The 12751-nt window shown below is 56.9% G+C and overlaps 1 protein-coding gene across 1 annotated transcript; it reads left to right on the forward strand.

Moving 5' to 3' along the window:
* The first annotated feature begins 3195 nt into the window (after positions 1-3195).
* GIPR (gastric inhibitory polypeptide receptor) lies at positions 3196-11910 on the forward strand. Its single transcript, XM_025046712.1, has 12 exons — positions 3196-3270; positions 3644-3743; positions 4313-4420; positions 4946-5049; positions 5783-5886; positions 6109-6253; positions 6973-7132; positions 7337-7397; positions 7701-7770; positions 7893-7981; positions 8061-8199; positions 9712-11910. Exons 1-12 carry the CDS (start codon positions 3196-3198, stop codon positions 10051-10053), a joined length of 1497 nt encoding a protein of 498 aa, XP_024902480.1. The 3' UTR covers positions 10054-11910.
* The last annotated feature ends 841 nt before the right edge of the window (positions 11911-12751 follow it).

The raw sequence follows: 12751 nt of genomic DNA on the forward strand, positions 1-12751 counted from the left end.
AAGAGTGCCCGCACGGCTCCCCCGTGGCCCTGCTGTCCCCTCCTCCACCCCGGGAGATGGCAGAGGACCCCCAGGAGGGCCGAAACGGGCCGGGGGACACTCAGAGGCCCAGACATCTCCCCTCCTGCTCTGTTCTGCCCTGTGTTCTTCCAGAGGGTCTGAGGAGGGCTGAGGGGCTCCGAGCCCAGCGCTGGGCTCGTGTCCATGGCTCCTGGCTCCGGGGTTCAGGCTCTCTCCCTCCACACCTCCCCATCTTTATCTCTCCATCTCTCAGTTTGTAGCTCTTCTCTGTCTCTCTCTCTCTCTTGGTCTCTATTTTTTTCTCCCCTTTTTTTTTTCCCCTCCCTCTCTCTGTATTTCTATTTCTGTCTGCCTGTCTGTCTGTCTGTCTCTTTCTCTTGGTCTCTCTCATCTGTCTTTTCCTGTCTCTGGTCTTTCTTGGTTTTGTTTCCTGTCTCTCAGCACCTCGGTTCCTCCGCACTGCGTCCACCTCCCTCTTAGTCTCTCTCCTCCCTGGTCCCAGCCCCCCACCCCCCGACCTTTCCAGTCCCAGCAGAGAGACCCCCAAGCCCTCTGGGGGGCCAAGCAGAGACTCCCTTCCAACCCCAGCCTCTCTCCGAGGTGCTGGGCAATCCCAGACCCCTGTCCCTCTCCACCCCATGAACTGAGACTTTCCCAGGACCCAGAGGGCGCCAGGAATTTGGGGCAGAGAGCAGGGAGGCCAGCCGGAGGCCAGGAAGCCAGGACCCCCGTGTTACTCTCTTCCCCCAGACTTGTCTCCATTCCAGCCTCTGGAGCTGGACCTCATACCACCCCTTACTCCCTGCCCTTTCTGGGGCCTCTGGGCCTCAGTTTGTCCTCTGCAAAATGGGTAGACTCGCCTCTGACCCACTCATCTTATAGGCCCCAGGGGAATGTGTGCTCGCGAATGTCAGTTATGATTGATGTGCGTGAATTGGTGGTTTGTGTTAAGAGGAGAGGGCTGAGAGCTGGATGGGACTTCGTTTCTCAGCCTCTCCCCACGCGTACAGACATCCCCCCTATTGCAGGCAAGGGAAGCGCCTGGAAGCGGAGGTTGTGAGGCCGTGGGTTCGTGCGATTGTGGGATGATGGCGTGTGATCCCGAGTGACGTGTGAGTGTGGGCGAGGCTGTGGTGGAAAGAGTTGTGTGTCCGTATGACCACGGCACTGGATGTGACTGCATCACGGTGACGTATGACAGACGACGCGACATTGGGAACCTGCGAGAGCGTGTGCCTCAGTGACAGTTGGGGAATGTGTGTTGTTTGGATGTGACAGACCCTGTAGGTGATCATGTGGGGTGTGCGAAACAATGCGTAAGTGTTAATGGGTGTGGTTGTGTAACCTTGTGTGTGACCTTCAGATTGTGTCATCAGAGGCGTATTTGAGCATGCGAGGAACCATATAACTGTGTGCATTTATTTCATCAACGATCATTCTCTCGGCCTTTCCGCTCGTGTGCCCAGACCTGTGCCGAGTGACACGGGGGCCCCTGGCTTGTCTTCACGGGGCGCACGGGTGGGTGGGGAGAGACAGATGATCGTGTGAGCTAGTGCCTGCGTGCAGGTGTGTGTGATTGGCACAGCATCTCCGGAACTGTGGAAGGTCATGGTTTTGTTACTGTGTGAGTAAAAGTGTCCACGCCCTAGATATGTGGCTGTGTGTCACTGCGGGTGACTGTCAACCTCTGGGTGAGAGACCTTGGCTCTCTGGGTGTGACTGTAGCTTGTCTGACTATGAATGAACGTGAGAAACATGTTCTCTGAGGAACGGTGTGTGAGACTCTGTGCTGAGCCGCTCTGAGGCTGAGTGAATGGGATTGTGTGTGACAACGTGCCTGTGACTTCGTGACTGCCTGCAGCTCTGTGGGCGATGGCTGGATGGGACAGTGTGAGAGACTGCACTGGGGGAAAGGAGTCCTCAGGACAAAGACTCCGAGACTGTTCTCGCACATGACCTTGAGTGACTGATATTCACAAGAGACTGGCCTCCTGCTCTGGGTCCTGCCCCAGAGCTTCCCCCTCCCCCGGCCCGGTCCTGGCCCCGCCCCCTCCCACCACCAGGGCTGTAACCTCTCACGGAGCCCAGGCGAGGCGGTGGAGGCAGCAGCAGACCAGCAGTGGGACAGGTAAGGGCTCCCCCCACGTCCCCGCCCGTCCTCCCTGCCCTACGACCCCCTCAAGTCTCTGGGTCCCCCGCTTTCTTTTTCTTAGTCTATGCGGTTGTCCATCTCTCTGTGCCCACAGTCTCCTCCCGTCTCTCTCGGTCTCCATGTCTCCCAATCTCTGTGTAGCTTCTAGGTAGTGTCGTACCCTTATTTCTCTGTCCCCTATTCTCTGTGTCTCTCTCCATGTTTCTAGCTCCCCTTTGTCCCCTAGCCCACATTTTTGGCTGTCTTTCTCTGTCTCTTGCCATGTATCTCTTCTGTCTCAGTGTCTGTGTCTCTCTGTCTCCATATTTCATCTCATGCATCTCTGACTCCCTGTCTTTCTGGGGGTCCATCTGAGATGCTCCCTGACTCCCCTCCCTTTCCCTGCGGTGCTGCTGGGTGGAGGGTGTTGGGAGTCCAGACACTTGGGTCCTTGTAGATCGGAGCCCAGAGTCGGACGCCTCTCTAGTCCCTAAGGAGAGTGTTGTCCCATCCACTACAGGCTCATCCACAGCGAAGAAAGTTTTATAAGGTCGGGTTCCCATCGGCGATTTGAAAACCCTTTGGGCTCGGAGAGTGGGAACTGCGGGGGTCGTTTCAAGCTCCGCGCCTGACGGTTTCTGTGGCCGCCTTTCCAAGGCTGTGCCCAGGTTCCCCAGAGTCTCCGGGTGTAGACTCAGAGTGACATTAGCGCTTCCGCCCAGCAGAGCTCTAGGGCAACAGCGCCCTCGGCAAACACCCCCCCCTCACCCCCAACGCGGCGGCTCCAGCAGCAGCTGGGGGGCGGGCCCGAGGTCACGTGTTGAGTCCCAGCTCACCCCCTCCTCATGCGTCTGCTGCCCCAAATCATCACGGGTGGGGGCGGCGGGGGCACTTCCTCGGAGTCTGCGTGTATGAACTCCGGAGCCGGTGCCCTGGGGCTGGGAGCGGAGGGCCAAGGCTCCTGACTCTGCCCTCGGACCCTCCAGGCCCGGCTGCCCCCGCGTGACCGGACCCTTCGCCCCCCATGCCCCGCCGCCCTCACGATGCCGAACTGTCCGCCCCGGCGGCGGCTGCTGCTGCTGCTCTCGCTTTGGGAACTGCTGCCCCGGAGGGCGGAGGTGAGGACTGTCGGAGCCACGGGGAGTTCAAGGCTTGGAGGGAGGTTTGGAGGTGGTTTTAAGTCTTCCCCAGCTGCAGAGAGAGTTTTAAGACTACCCCGCTCACCCGGATTCCAGTTTTGATGGTTGCCAGCCACCCAGTCAGTCTCTCCTAATCTTCCTGGAGGTTTGCAGTCCCCCACACAGCTCCCTGGTGGTATCTAGGCACCCCTCAAGCGTTAGAAGAGGTTTCTCAGCCACCCAAGACTCCCGGGGAAAAGGACAGCCTCTCCAAGTTCCTCTAGGGTTTCTGGCCCGCACGACCCATGGCTGCCTGGGAGGGGGCTCGATCGCGGGGTGGGGGTGGGGGATCCTCCCTTCTCTCTTTCCGTAGACAGGCTTTGAGGGGCAGACGGCGGGAGAGTTGTACCAGCGCTGGGAACGCTACCGCAGACAGTGTCAGGAGACCCTGGAGACCGCGGGGCCCCCAGCAGGTGTGACTGCGCAGGGGGCTCGGGCTGGGTGGATGAGAGGGGCCGGGCCTGGGACTCACGGGTGGGGCCTGAAAGAGGAGATGTCTGTGGTAGACGTGGGTGGGCTGGGGCGGGGAGGCCTGGGTGGGCTTGGCCTTGGTGGGAAGGGCTTAGGCCTGAGTGCGTGGGGACCGGGTAGCAGCTCGGATTAGTGGGAGAGGCCTGGGAAGAAGCTTAAAACGGGCGGGATACTGGCCAGCGCCACACTGGGCGGTGGAGCCTGAAGTGGGCCGCGAAGGGGGTGAGGTTTGGGGTGGCGCCTAGGAAGTGGGAAGCAGAGTGGGAAGCACGTGCGCGGGGAACTCGCTTGGGGCACGGGAGGGAGCTCAGAATAGGGCTGCGGGATGGGCAGGGCCTTGGGGTGTGATGAGGATGAGGGTGTGATGAGCAGAGCTCTGGCGAAGCCGGTGGACCACTTCCCATGGGCGGGGCGGGGCAGGGCAGGGCAGGGCTTGTGGTCTTAGGCGGAGAAGCATAGTGTGCAGGGCGCAGTAGGTACGTCCGACCTCTGGTCCCCATGCCCACCGCAGGCCTCGCCTGTAACGGGTCCTTCGATATGTACGTCTGCTGGGACTACGCTGCACCCAACGCCACTGCTCGTGCGTCCTGCCCCTGGTATCTGCCCTGGCACCACCATGGTGAGGTTCCCCCTGGCCCGCGGGCCCTCCCTGACACGAACAGCTTCTAACCTTTGCCCCGGACACCACTGCCCCGAAGCTCACCTACACCCCATCTCTTGTCTGGATGTCTCCTGTCTGTCCGACCCTGGCTGGGTCGCCCTGATCCTGGCTCTGTCATACAATGCCACTTCTCTGTCTCTGTTTCTCTGAGGACCGCTGCGTTATTTTCTCTCCTTTTGCTGAGTCTATCTCTGGGCATCCAGGTCTCTCTGTCCTAACTAGCTATGTGGCCCAGGGCAGTTTCTTTAACTTCTTTATGCCTCAGCCTCCTCGTCTGTAAAATGAGACTGATTGATGATAGTACCCATTTCATAGGCTCTTTATAAATATTAAATTAACTAATACATTTAAAATGCTGTAGAAGGGTTTACCGTGATCATCATCATCGCCTAGGTTACCTCTCTCTGCCTTTGTCTCACAGTTAGTCTTTCTGTCTCCATCTCTTTCTCTGTATTTATTATTTCCTCCCTCAACTCCCCACAGTGGCTGCAGGCTTCGTCCTCCGCCAGTGTGGCAGTGATGGCCAATGGGGACCTTGGAGAGACCATTCTCAGTGTGAGAACCCAGAGAAGAATGGGACCTTTCAGGTAAGAAGAAGCGAGGGATTCTGTTTGGATGTCCAAGGAGAGGTGAAAGGCAGAAGCCCCGGATCTAGCCTGAAACCCCTTGTACTGCTCAGGACTCTAGGTTCCAAGGGACAGAAACTCAACTTAAACTTGCTTGATGGAGGAAAGAAAAAAAGAAATGTATTGGCTATTGTGATTAAAAAGTTGAAGGCTACAGCTTCAGGCACAGCTGGATCTAGGTTTCAAATGATGTTGGGAGTCTCTTTGTCTCTCACCATGTCGTGCCTATTGTTTCTCTCTTCTGTCTCATCTTTTGTGGGGTGGAGAGGAAAAGGTGTTCCCCATAGGCTCCAGGCCCACATCCCACCAACCAAGCAACACAGTGGGGAGACTGAGCTCTGTTCACATAGTGCCAGCAGAATGGCCCAGGACTCACTCTTATTGGCCTGGTTTGGGTCCTATGCCCGCCTTGGACTAATCACTGTGTGAGTGTGTGTGTGAGTGTGTGAGTGCGTGTGTGGCAGGGGGTGGGGTAGATGGAATGCTCTGACAGGCTGGTCACATTCCAGGCCTGGAGCTGACTGGTGGAGTCGGCCTCACTGAAATAAGGGTAGTTGGGCCTCCAGAAAAAAAGAGAAAAAAGAGAAAACTGGGGTGCGGGGCAGGACCAAAGAGCAGACGTCCTTCCACCGCTTCCGGCCTTCGGGGAAGAACTGAGCTCTGTTCCCGTGCCCTCCCCCGCCTCATCTCCTAGGACCAAAGGCTGGTCTTAGAACGGCTACAGGCTGTGTACACCGTGGGCTACTCCGTGTCCCTGGCCACGCTGCTGCTCGCCCTGCTCATCCTGAGTTTCTTCAGGTGGGACCCGACCCCCTCCCCGCCCCGGCCCCCAGCAACAGTGGCAGGGACTGGGCCTCGGTTTGCCCAGTAAGAAGGAGTGGTCAGACTCCAGGAGTAACAGGCAGCCATGGTGGCTCTGTGGGAAGAAGGGCTGGGGGTGCTCCAACGAGCTCTGTGGAGCCAAGAACAGGTCTCCAGGGGTCTCCGGACGGTCTCCCAAACCCTCCCCCCTCCTCACAGGCGGCTGCGCTGCACTCGCAACTACATCCACATCAATCTGTTCGCGTCTTTCATGCTGCGGGCGGCAGCCATCCTCACCCGAGACAGGCTGCTGCCTCCCCCTGGCCCCTCCCCCGGGGACCAGGCTCCTCCCCTTTGGAACCAGGTGAGCGTCATTCCCCCCTTCTCAAACTGCCTCCTCTGCGGGGCGGGGAGATTCCCAAACTATTTACTACCTCCTGCACTTTTGGAGAGGGAACCCCCCCAAATCAGCCTCCTCCACTGTTGACCCCACCACTTCCTTTACTGCGATTTCCCCTTCCCTTTCTCTCGTTATCTTACCCATCACTGGACTTTTCTACCAATGAGAGAGCCTTCTGCTGGAGATGAGGTGCAGACCGGATAGGAGAAACTAACTGGGGGGAGGTGAAGGTTGATAGATATCAGTTTGCTACTGAGAGACAAATGAGAGAGACAAGAGGCCGAAGTCAGCGGTCAGAAAAACTGGTAGTGAGCTGGGCCATACCAATTATCAGAGAGTCATGGGGTGGGAGAGGCCGGACGCTGGTGGGGGAGGCATGATGAGAGGAAGAAACCTTTGGATAGGTGGAGTAGCTGAGTTCAATTCTTAGAAGGAGATGGAATGGGAGAGGCCATATTTGGGGGCTCGGGGGGGAACTCTGATAGCAAGATGGAAGATACAAATCGTTTTAAGAGGTCAGAGTGGGAGAGATCATGTAGGGTGAGAGAAACCATCCTTGGTTATAATGGAGTGGGAGAATATTTGATGGCACGAGATGGGGGTGGAAGCGCCGCCAGGTGGAGGAAGGCTTAGGGGCACCCGGTTGCCCTGACTGCCTGTCCCCCTGTCTGGCCATCCCCTAGGCTCTAGCCGCCTGCCGAACAGCCCAGATTGTGACCCAGTACTGCGTGGGCGCCAACTACACGTGGCTGCTGGTGGAGGGCATCTACCTGCACAGCCTTCTGGCGCTCGTGGGAGGCTCCGAGGGGGGCCACTTCCGCTGCTACCTGCTCCTTGGCTGGGGTGAGCCTCGACCCTGTCCCTGCCCAGCCCGGCGCACCTCGGCTGCCCCACTCCCCTGCTGGTTTGTGTCAGGGGGTCTCCCTCTGTCCCGGCTTTTGCCTCCTTACCCCGGCGAGGGAATTCCGCGGGTCTTGGGCCTGGCGGGGCCCGTGCGTACGCTGACAGCTGCGGCGGGGTGGGGGGCGGGGGTCGGGGTCTGCACAGGGGCCCCCGCGCTTTTCGTCATTCCCTGGGTGATCGTCAGGTACCTGTACGAGAATACGCAGTGAGTCGCGGGGTTTGGGGCTTGGCCTGGGAAATGGGCGGGGCTTTGAGGGACATGGGCGGGGCGTGCTGGGAACGAGGGTGGGCCTGGTGGCACCTCTGGGTTCGGAGGGAACGTGGGTGGGGTCTAAAGGAATGCGAGCTTGGAAAGATAGTGTTTGAGGACTACTGGAAAGGGCGGGATGGGGGGCTTTAAAGGAATGTGGGTGTGGCATCAAGGAAGGGAGGCGGGGCCTGCGGGTGAGCGTGAGTGATTCCGTTCATCTAATGGTTTTCAATCGCAGCTCTACAACCTCTCCTCCAGGTGCTGGGAGCGGAACGATGTCAAGGCCATTTGGTGGATCATACGCACCCCTATCCTGATGACCATCTTGGTACGACCGGCCCCGCCTTCTCCAGGCGGTCCGCAGGCATTTCCTATCCTAGGAATCGAGGGCTCCACCCTCTACCTCCCGGGACGGGATGGGGCTGGCTCAGCCTCTGTTTCTCCCCACAGATTAATTTCATCATCTTTATCCGCATTCTTGGTATTCTCCTGTCCAAGCTGAGGACGCGGCAGATGCGCTGCCCGGACTACCGGCTGAGGTGGGGCCGAAGGGGAAGGGGGCCGGGTGCAGGATGGAGGACCTGGGGCCGCGGATCCACTGCCACCCTCTCCCCCCAGGCTGGCTCGCTCCACGCTGACGCTGGTGCCCCTGCTGGGTGTCCACGAGGTGGTGTTTGCTCCCGTGACGGAGGAACAGGCCCGGGGCGCCCTGCGCTTGGCCAAACTCGGCTTTGAGATCTTCTTCAGCTCCTTCCAGGTGCTCAGGCTGGGTGTGGCAGGGCGGCTGCGGCCATTCTCCAGCACAGCCACCGATGGGGTGTGACGATGGGATTTTGTTCATTCATTCCATACAAAACACTGAGCTAGCGCTCTCCTGAGCTGGGGAAGCAGCAGGGACCAAGACAGGAGACAGGTGGCCTCAGTTCTACTGCTTCCTGGTGAAGATCCGGGGCTCTCTGACCAGACAGGGCTGGGGCCAAATTCAGGTCTGTCACTTCCCAGCTCCGTGCCTGTCACCTCAGGGTTCAAAGAAGCTAGGCTGAGGCAAGAGAGATGCTTAAAGTGCAAAATGAAATTTAAAACTGATGCTGCACTTGCTTCCCCTACCCTCGTCCCTACCCTGCTTTACCTCATTGGGCCTCAGTTTTCTCATCTCTAAAGTGGGGGCAACACTGGTCTCGCCCCACAAGGCTGTTCATTCAGTAAAGTCAGCAAACATTTATTGAACACTTATTATATGCTAAGCACTGTTCCGGGTTTACTGTGGGGATAGGGCCAAGAACCAAATGGTCCCTACCCTCTAATGGGAGAGACAGATGCTAAATATGCTTTATGAGTGAAATATACAGAATAGCAGATGGTGAGATGTGCCTAGAGAAAGAAAAGCAAGAGAACAGAGGTGAGGATCAAAAGATGGGGTTATAGACAGGGGGTCAGGGAAGGCCCCCCTCAGAAGATGTCGGAGCAGAGATGGGAAGGTGAGGGATCAAACAAGGCAGATATTTACAGGAAATATTCCAGAAAGAGAAAGCTCAGGTGCAAGATTCCCGAGGTGGGAGAGAGAGCCTGTCAGGATGGAGGAAGGAAGGCCTGCAGGAAGCAGTGGGAGCCGGCGACCGCAAGGGGGAGACAGGACAAGTAATATCTTAACAGTAACATATAAATAATCGATTTGTATTAATTTATCAAGTAATCTATTATAAATTATAAATGTTTTAATAGTTACTTAAATTGATGTGTAAAGCAAATTTATACAAATATAAAACAATGATTATTAAATTAACTCAATAATTTATACTAATCATTAATTAAAAGTAAATATTAATAACTAATCATAATTGATCTATTAACAATTCATAATGATTATATACTATTATATAATAATGGTAAGATACGTAACAATGAAATTAAGAAAAAAGTTTAACACTATGTGCCAGGCACTAGTTTCTAGCATAGTAACACAACCACCATTGTTACCCCATTTTCCAGATGAGGAAACTGAGGCCTAGGTTAAGCAGCTTGCCCAAGTGGGGAAGAAAGTAGGGAAGCGGTTATCACATCCAGGGGCCCCTGTTCTCAGCCTCTTTATTGCTCAGCAAACCGCGGAGGACAGAGGGAGGGGTGGGGAGCCAGGGAGTTAACTGCAGAAGTCTAGGACAAGGGCGGCGGCAGCCGGAGTGATCTGGAGCCTGGCAAGGGTCAGAGCTTTTGAAGGGGTGTTTATAATCCTGCCCCCGCCCCCGATGTAACCCGGCGCCTCATCTGGCAGGGATTGCTGGTCAGCGTCCTCTACTGCTTCATCAACAAGGAGGTAGGGAGAGTCCCGGCCCGCCGCCCGCGCCCTCTGGCGGCCGCGCAGCGAACGGCGCGCCCGGCGCCGCCTCTGAGCGCCGTCCCGTTGCAGGTGCAGTCGGAGATCCGCCGTGGCTGGCACCGCTGCCGCCTGCGCCGCAGCCTCCGCGAGGGGCAGCGCCAGCCCCCCGAGCGCGCCTCTGGGACCCTGCCCTTGGGGTCCGGACCCAGCCAGGTCGCCACTGGCCGCACCCTATCCTCGGGGACCCTCCCAGGGTCCGGGGATGAGGCCAGCCGGGTCTTGGAAAGTTACTGCTAGGCAGCCGGATTCCCGTGTTCATTCGGTTAGCATGTATTTATTGAGCGCCTACTGCGTACCAAGCCCTGTGTGGAGGGCATGGGGAAATGAGGGGTAAGGGAACGAGACAGGTCCCTGTCTTCCTAGAGTTCACAATTAGGTGGTGGAAACAGACCGCGAAAACAATGCACCAAGTTTATATACACTGTGGAATAGCTTATGAAAAAACTCGAAGGGGTCCTAAGGTGGTCTGGGAGGGTGTCTCTGAGGAGGTGACTTTAAACCATGACTGCAAGAGGTGAAGGAGACAGCTTTGGGAAGAACTGGCAGACAAGATCCTAGGCAGAAGGAACAGCATCTGCAAAGGCCCTGGGGTCAGGAAGGAGCTCGGCCCTCTTAGGAACAGCGAGGTGGCCTGCACAGCTGGAGTGGCATGAGTCAGAGCCACCTACTGGGGAGAGAGCAATGGGAAGGGGCACAGAGGTTGGGGTTTTGTTCCAGGTGCACTGAAAATTCTTAGGAGCATCTCATGGGCTAATGTTTTAAACAGTCTTCTGTCTACCCTGTAGGGGACCAATTAGGGGTAGGGGTGGAAGCTGGGAGCACTGTGAGCAGAATGTAGGTGGGAGGAGATGGTGGCTGGACCAGGCGGGGGCCACGGAGGGGTGTGCAGTGGTTGGATTCTCAAGCTATTTTAAAGGCGGAACTAAGGATCTGGCAATGGAGTGCACGAGGAAAGTGTAGCGTTCTTTGACTTGTACCAGGACCAAGGGTCTGGAGCTCGTGGGAGAGGTCAGAGCTGGGGACAGAAATGTGAGTGACACTGGGGTCCAGAAAGGGTTGTGTGTGTAGATATGAATATCGGCAATTCGGGGAAGGCCAAGAGAGCTGAAACCCGACATCCAGAGAGGCCGGACCACTGCGAGCTGTGGAGTGTGGCTGCACATCCTGCCCGCCCCTCCCTGCCCCCAGGTGGCCCCTGGGAACTGGGAGAATTTTGGGGAAGCCAACGGCTTCATTGTAGCTGGACCACCTGCACACATGCAAGACCCTTATTGTTAACCCCCCCAGATACACACTTAGGTCATTAGTTCCTGGGTCTTGTTATTTTCCTTGGGGTCCCCAGCTCCCTGGACAGACACTGAGAGTCCTTTAAGCATGAGGTGGCCCTGCTGTGCCCCCATTGTGAGTTCTGGGAAGGCAGGGACCCTAGGGCAGGGCCCTCATAAATAAAGCATGAGAAACAGCTTTTCGTTTTTTGCTTTGTGGGGTGAATCCTGGAGAGGCCACTGAGGGAAATGACTGAGGCGGGCTGCACGACTTGGTGCCTGTGGTGGCCTCACGGCCCCTGGAGGGCAGCACTGCTCATCTTCAGCCACAAGTTGCCACAAGAAGACGGACATCGTGCTGCCACTGTCGCCCCTAAGAGAAGCCCCAACTGGAGATGTTCACATGACCTCCTGATACTTGGCCATTTGCAGTGTATACAACTGAGTGTGTGCACGCGCCAAACGTTCTCCGAGGGCTTTTTCCCTAGGAAGGCAGTGTGAGCGAAGCTGCAGGAGGCAGCCTGGTTCAAATCTTAGTTTGGCTACTTATTAGTGGCGTGGCTCGGGGGAAATTCTCAGCGTGTCTGTGTGTCAGTTTCCACTTCTGGAAAATGGGTTCCCTTGCCTGTCGCTCTTAGGGGACCGCCTGGTGCGCGATGCACAGCGAACACTTGGCCCGTGTGCCCAGTGCTGTTCCCGTGACCTCTGCTTTCGCTTTCACCAACGAAGGGAGAGGCGATAAGCAACCATTTGGACGGGGAGGTGAGGACGGAAATTCAGACTGATGCCAAGCAGGGTGCCGGGCTGGAATCTTTGCCGCCCGCCTGCCAGGCACAAAAACCAAGTCCCAGTTCCCAGGAAGGGCAAGTCAACAACCAGGGGGAGGTGTGGCGGATCAGAACACAGAGCTGTGACTCCGAATTGCCATGGAAGTCCCCTGAGGCAGCACCACTGTCCCCACTTTACAGATCGATATATCGTGGCTCCATCCTGCTCCCTCACGGTCAAGACTGTTCACAAGGACCTGGCTCCCTGCGTCTAAACGTGGCTCCATCATTTCCCAAGTGATGCTGGGCAAGTCATTACCCTCTCTGGGCCTTAACTGTCTCATCTATAAAATGAGATGGTTCTCGTATCCACCCCAGGTGGCCATTCCAATTAGACCACCTAGTAAATACATGACTTTATCATCCCCACGGCCGCCGTCCTGTGTGTGTCAGGCCCTCTCCTGCGGCAAGGCCTCCAGATCCGCCACTAAGGGGCTCACAGGGTGACTCGGGCTGTGTCTTCACAGCTGGGTCAGACACAGATCCTGACCTCGAACTCCTGCACCCACCTGGCGTCTGGCCCTGAGAACAGAGACAGAGACGCGGGCAGAGACAGAACACAGCAATCTCGGTTGGGGAGAGCCCAGTGTATATCGGAGGAGGGCAGGGGGCTTCCCTAATCCTCCCACGAGGCCCCCCTTTCTCCCCTCCATCTCCCTGTGCTTGTCAGAGAATTCCTCTCAAGGGTAATTGGGTTGTCATTTGAGGGCAGTGGAGCTCAGGGGTTAAGCTGCCGGCTCAGGAGCAGGGGCGTTTGAAGCACAGCATAACCACTCCCTGGCCGGGTGTCCCGGGGAAGTGACACCACTTCTCTGTACCTCAGTTCCATCTTCTGGAACCTGG

This window comes from Pteropus alecto, unplaced genomic scaffold, assembly GCF_000325575.1.
Source record: "Pteropus alecto unplaced genomic scaffold, ASM32557v1 scaffold194, whole genome shotgun sequence".
NCBI lineage: Eukaryota > Metazoa > Chordata > Mammalia > Chiroptera > Pteropodidae > Pteropus > Pteropus alecto.

Bases quoted from the DNA above. Each gene is read 5' to 3' on its own strand.
- GIPR (XM_025046712.1), top strand. From the start codon at position 3,196: ATGCCGAACTGTCCGCCCCGGCGGCGGCTGCTGCTGCTGCTCTCGCTT. The intron at 5,887-6,108 runs GTGGGACCCGAC...CCCTCCTCACAG, and splicing joins CTCATCCTGAGTTTCTTCAG to GCGGCTGCGCTGCACTCGCA. The intron at 7,771-7,892 runs GTACGACCGGCC...TTCTCCCCACAG, and splicing joins CTATCCTGATGACCATCTTG to ATTAATTTCATCATCTTTAT.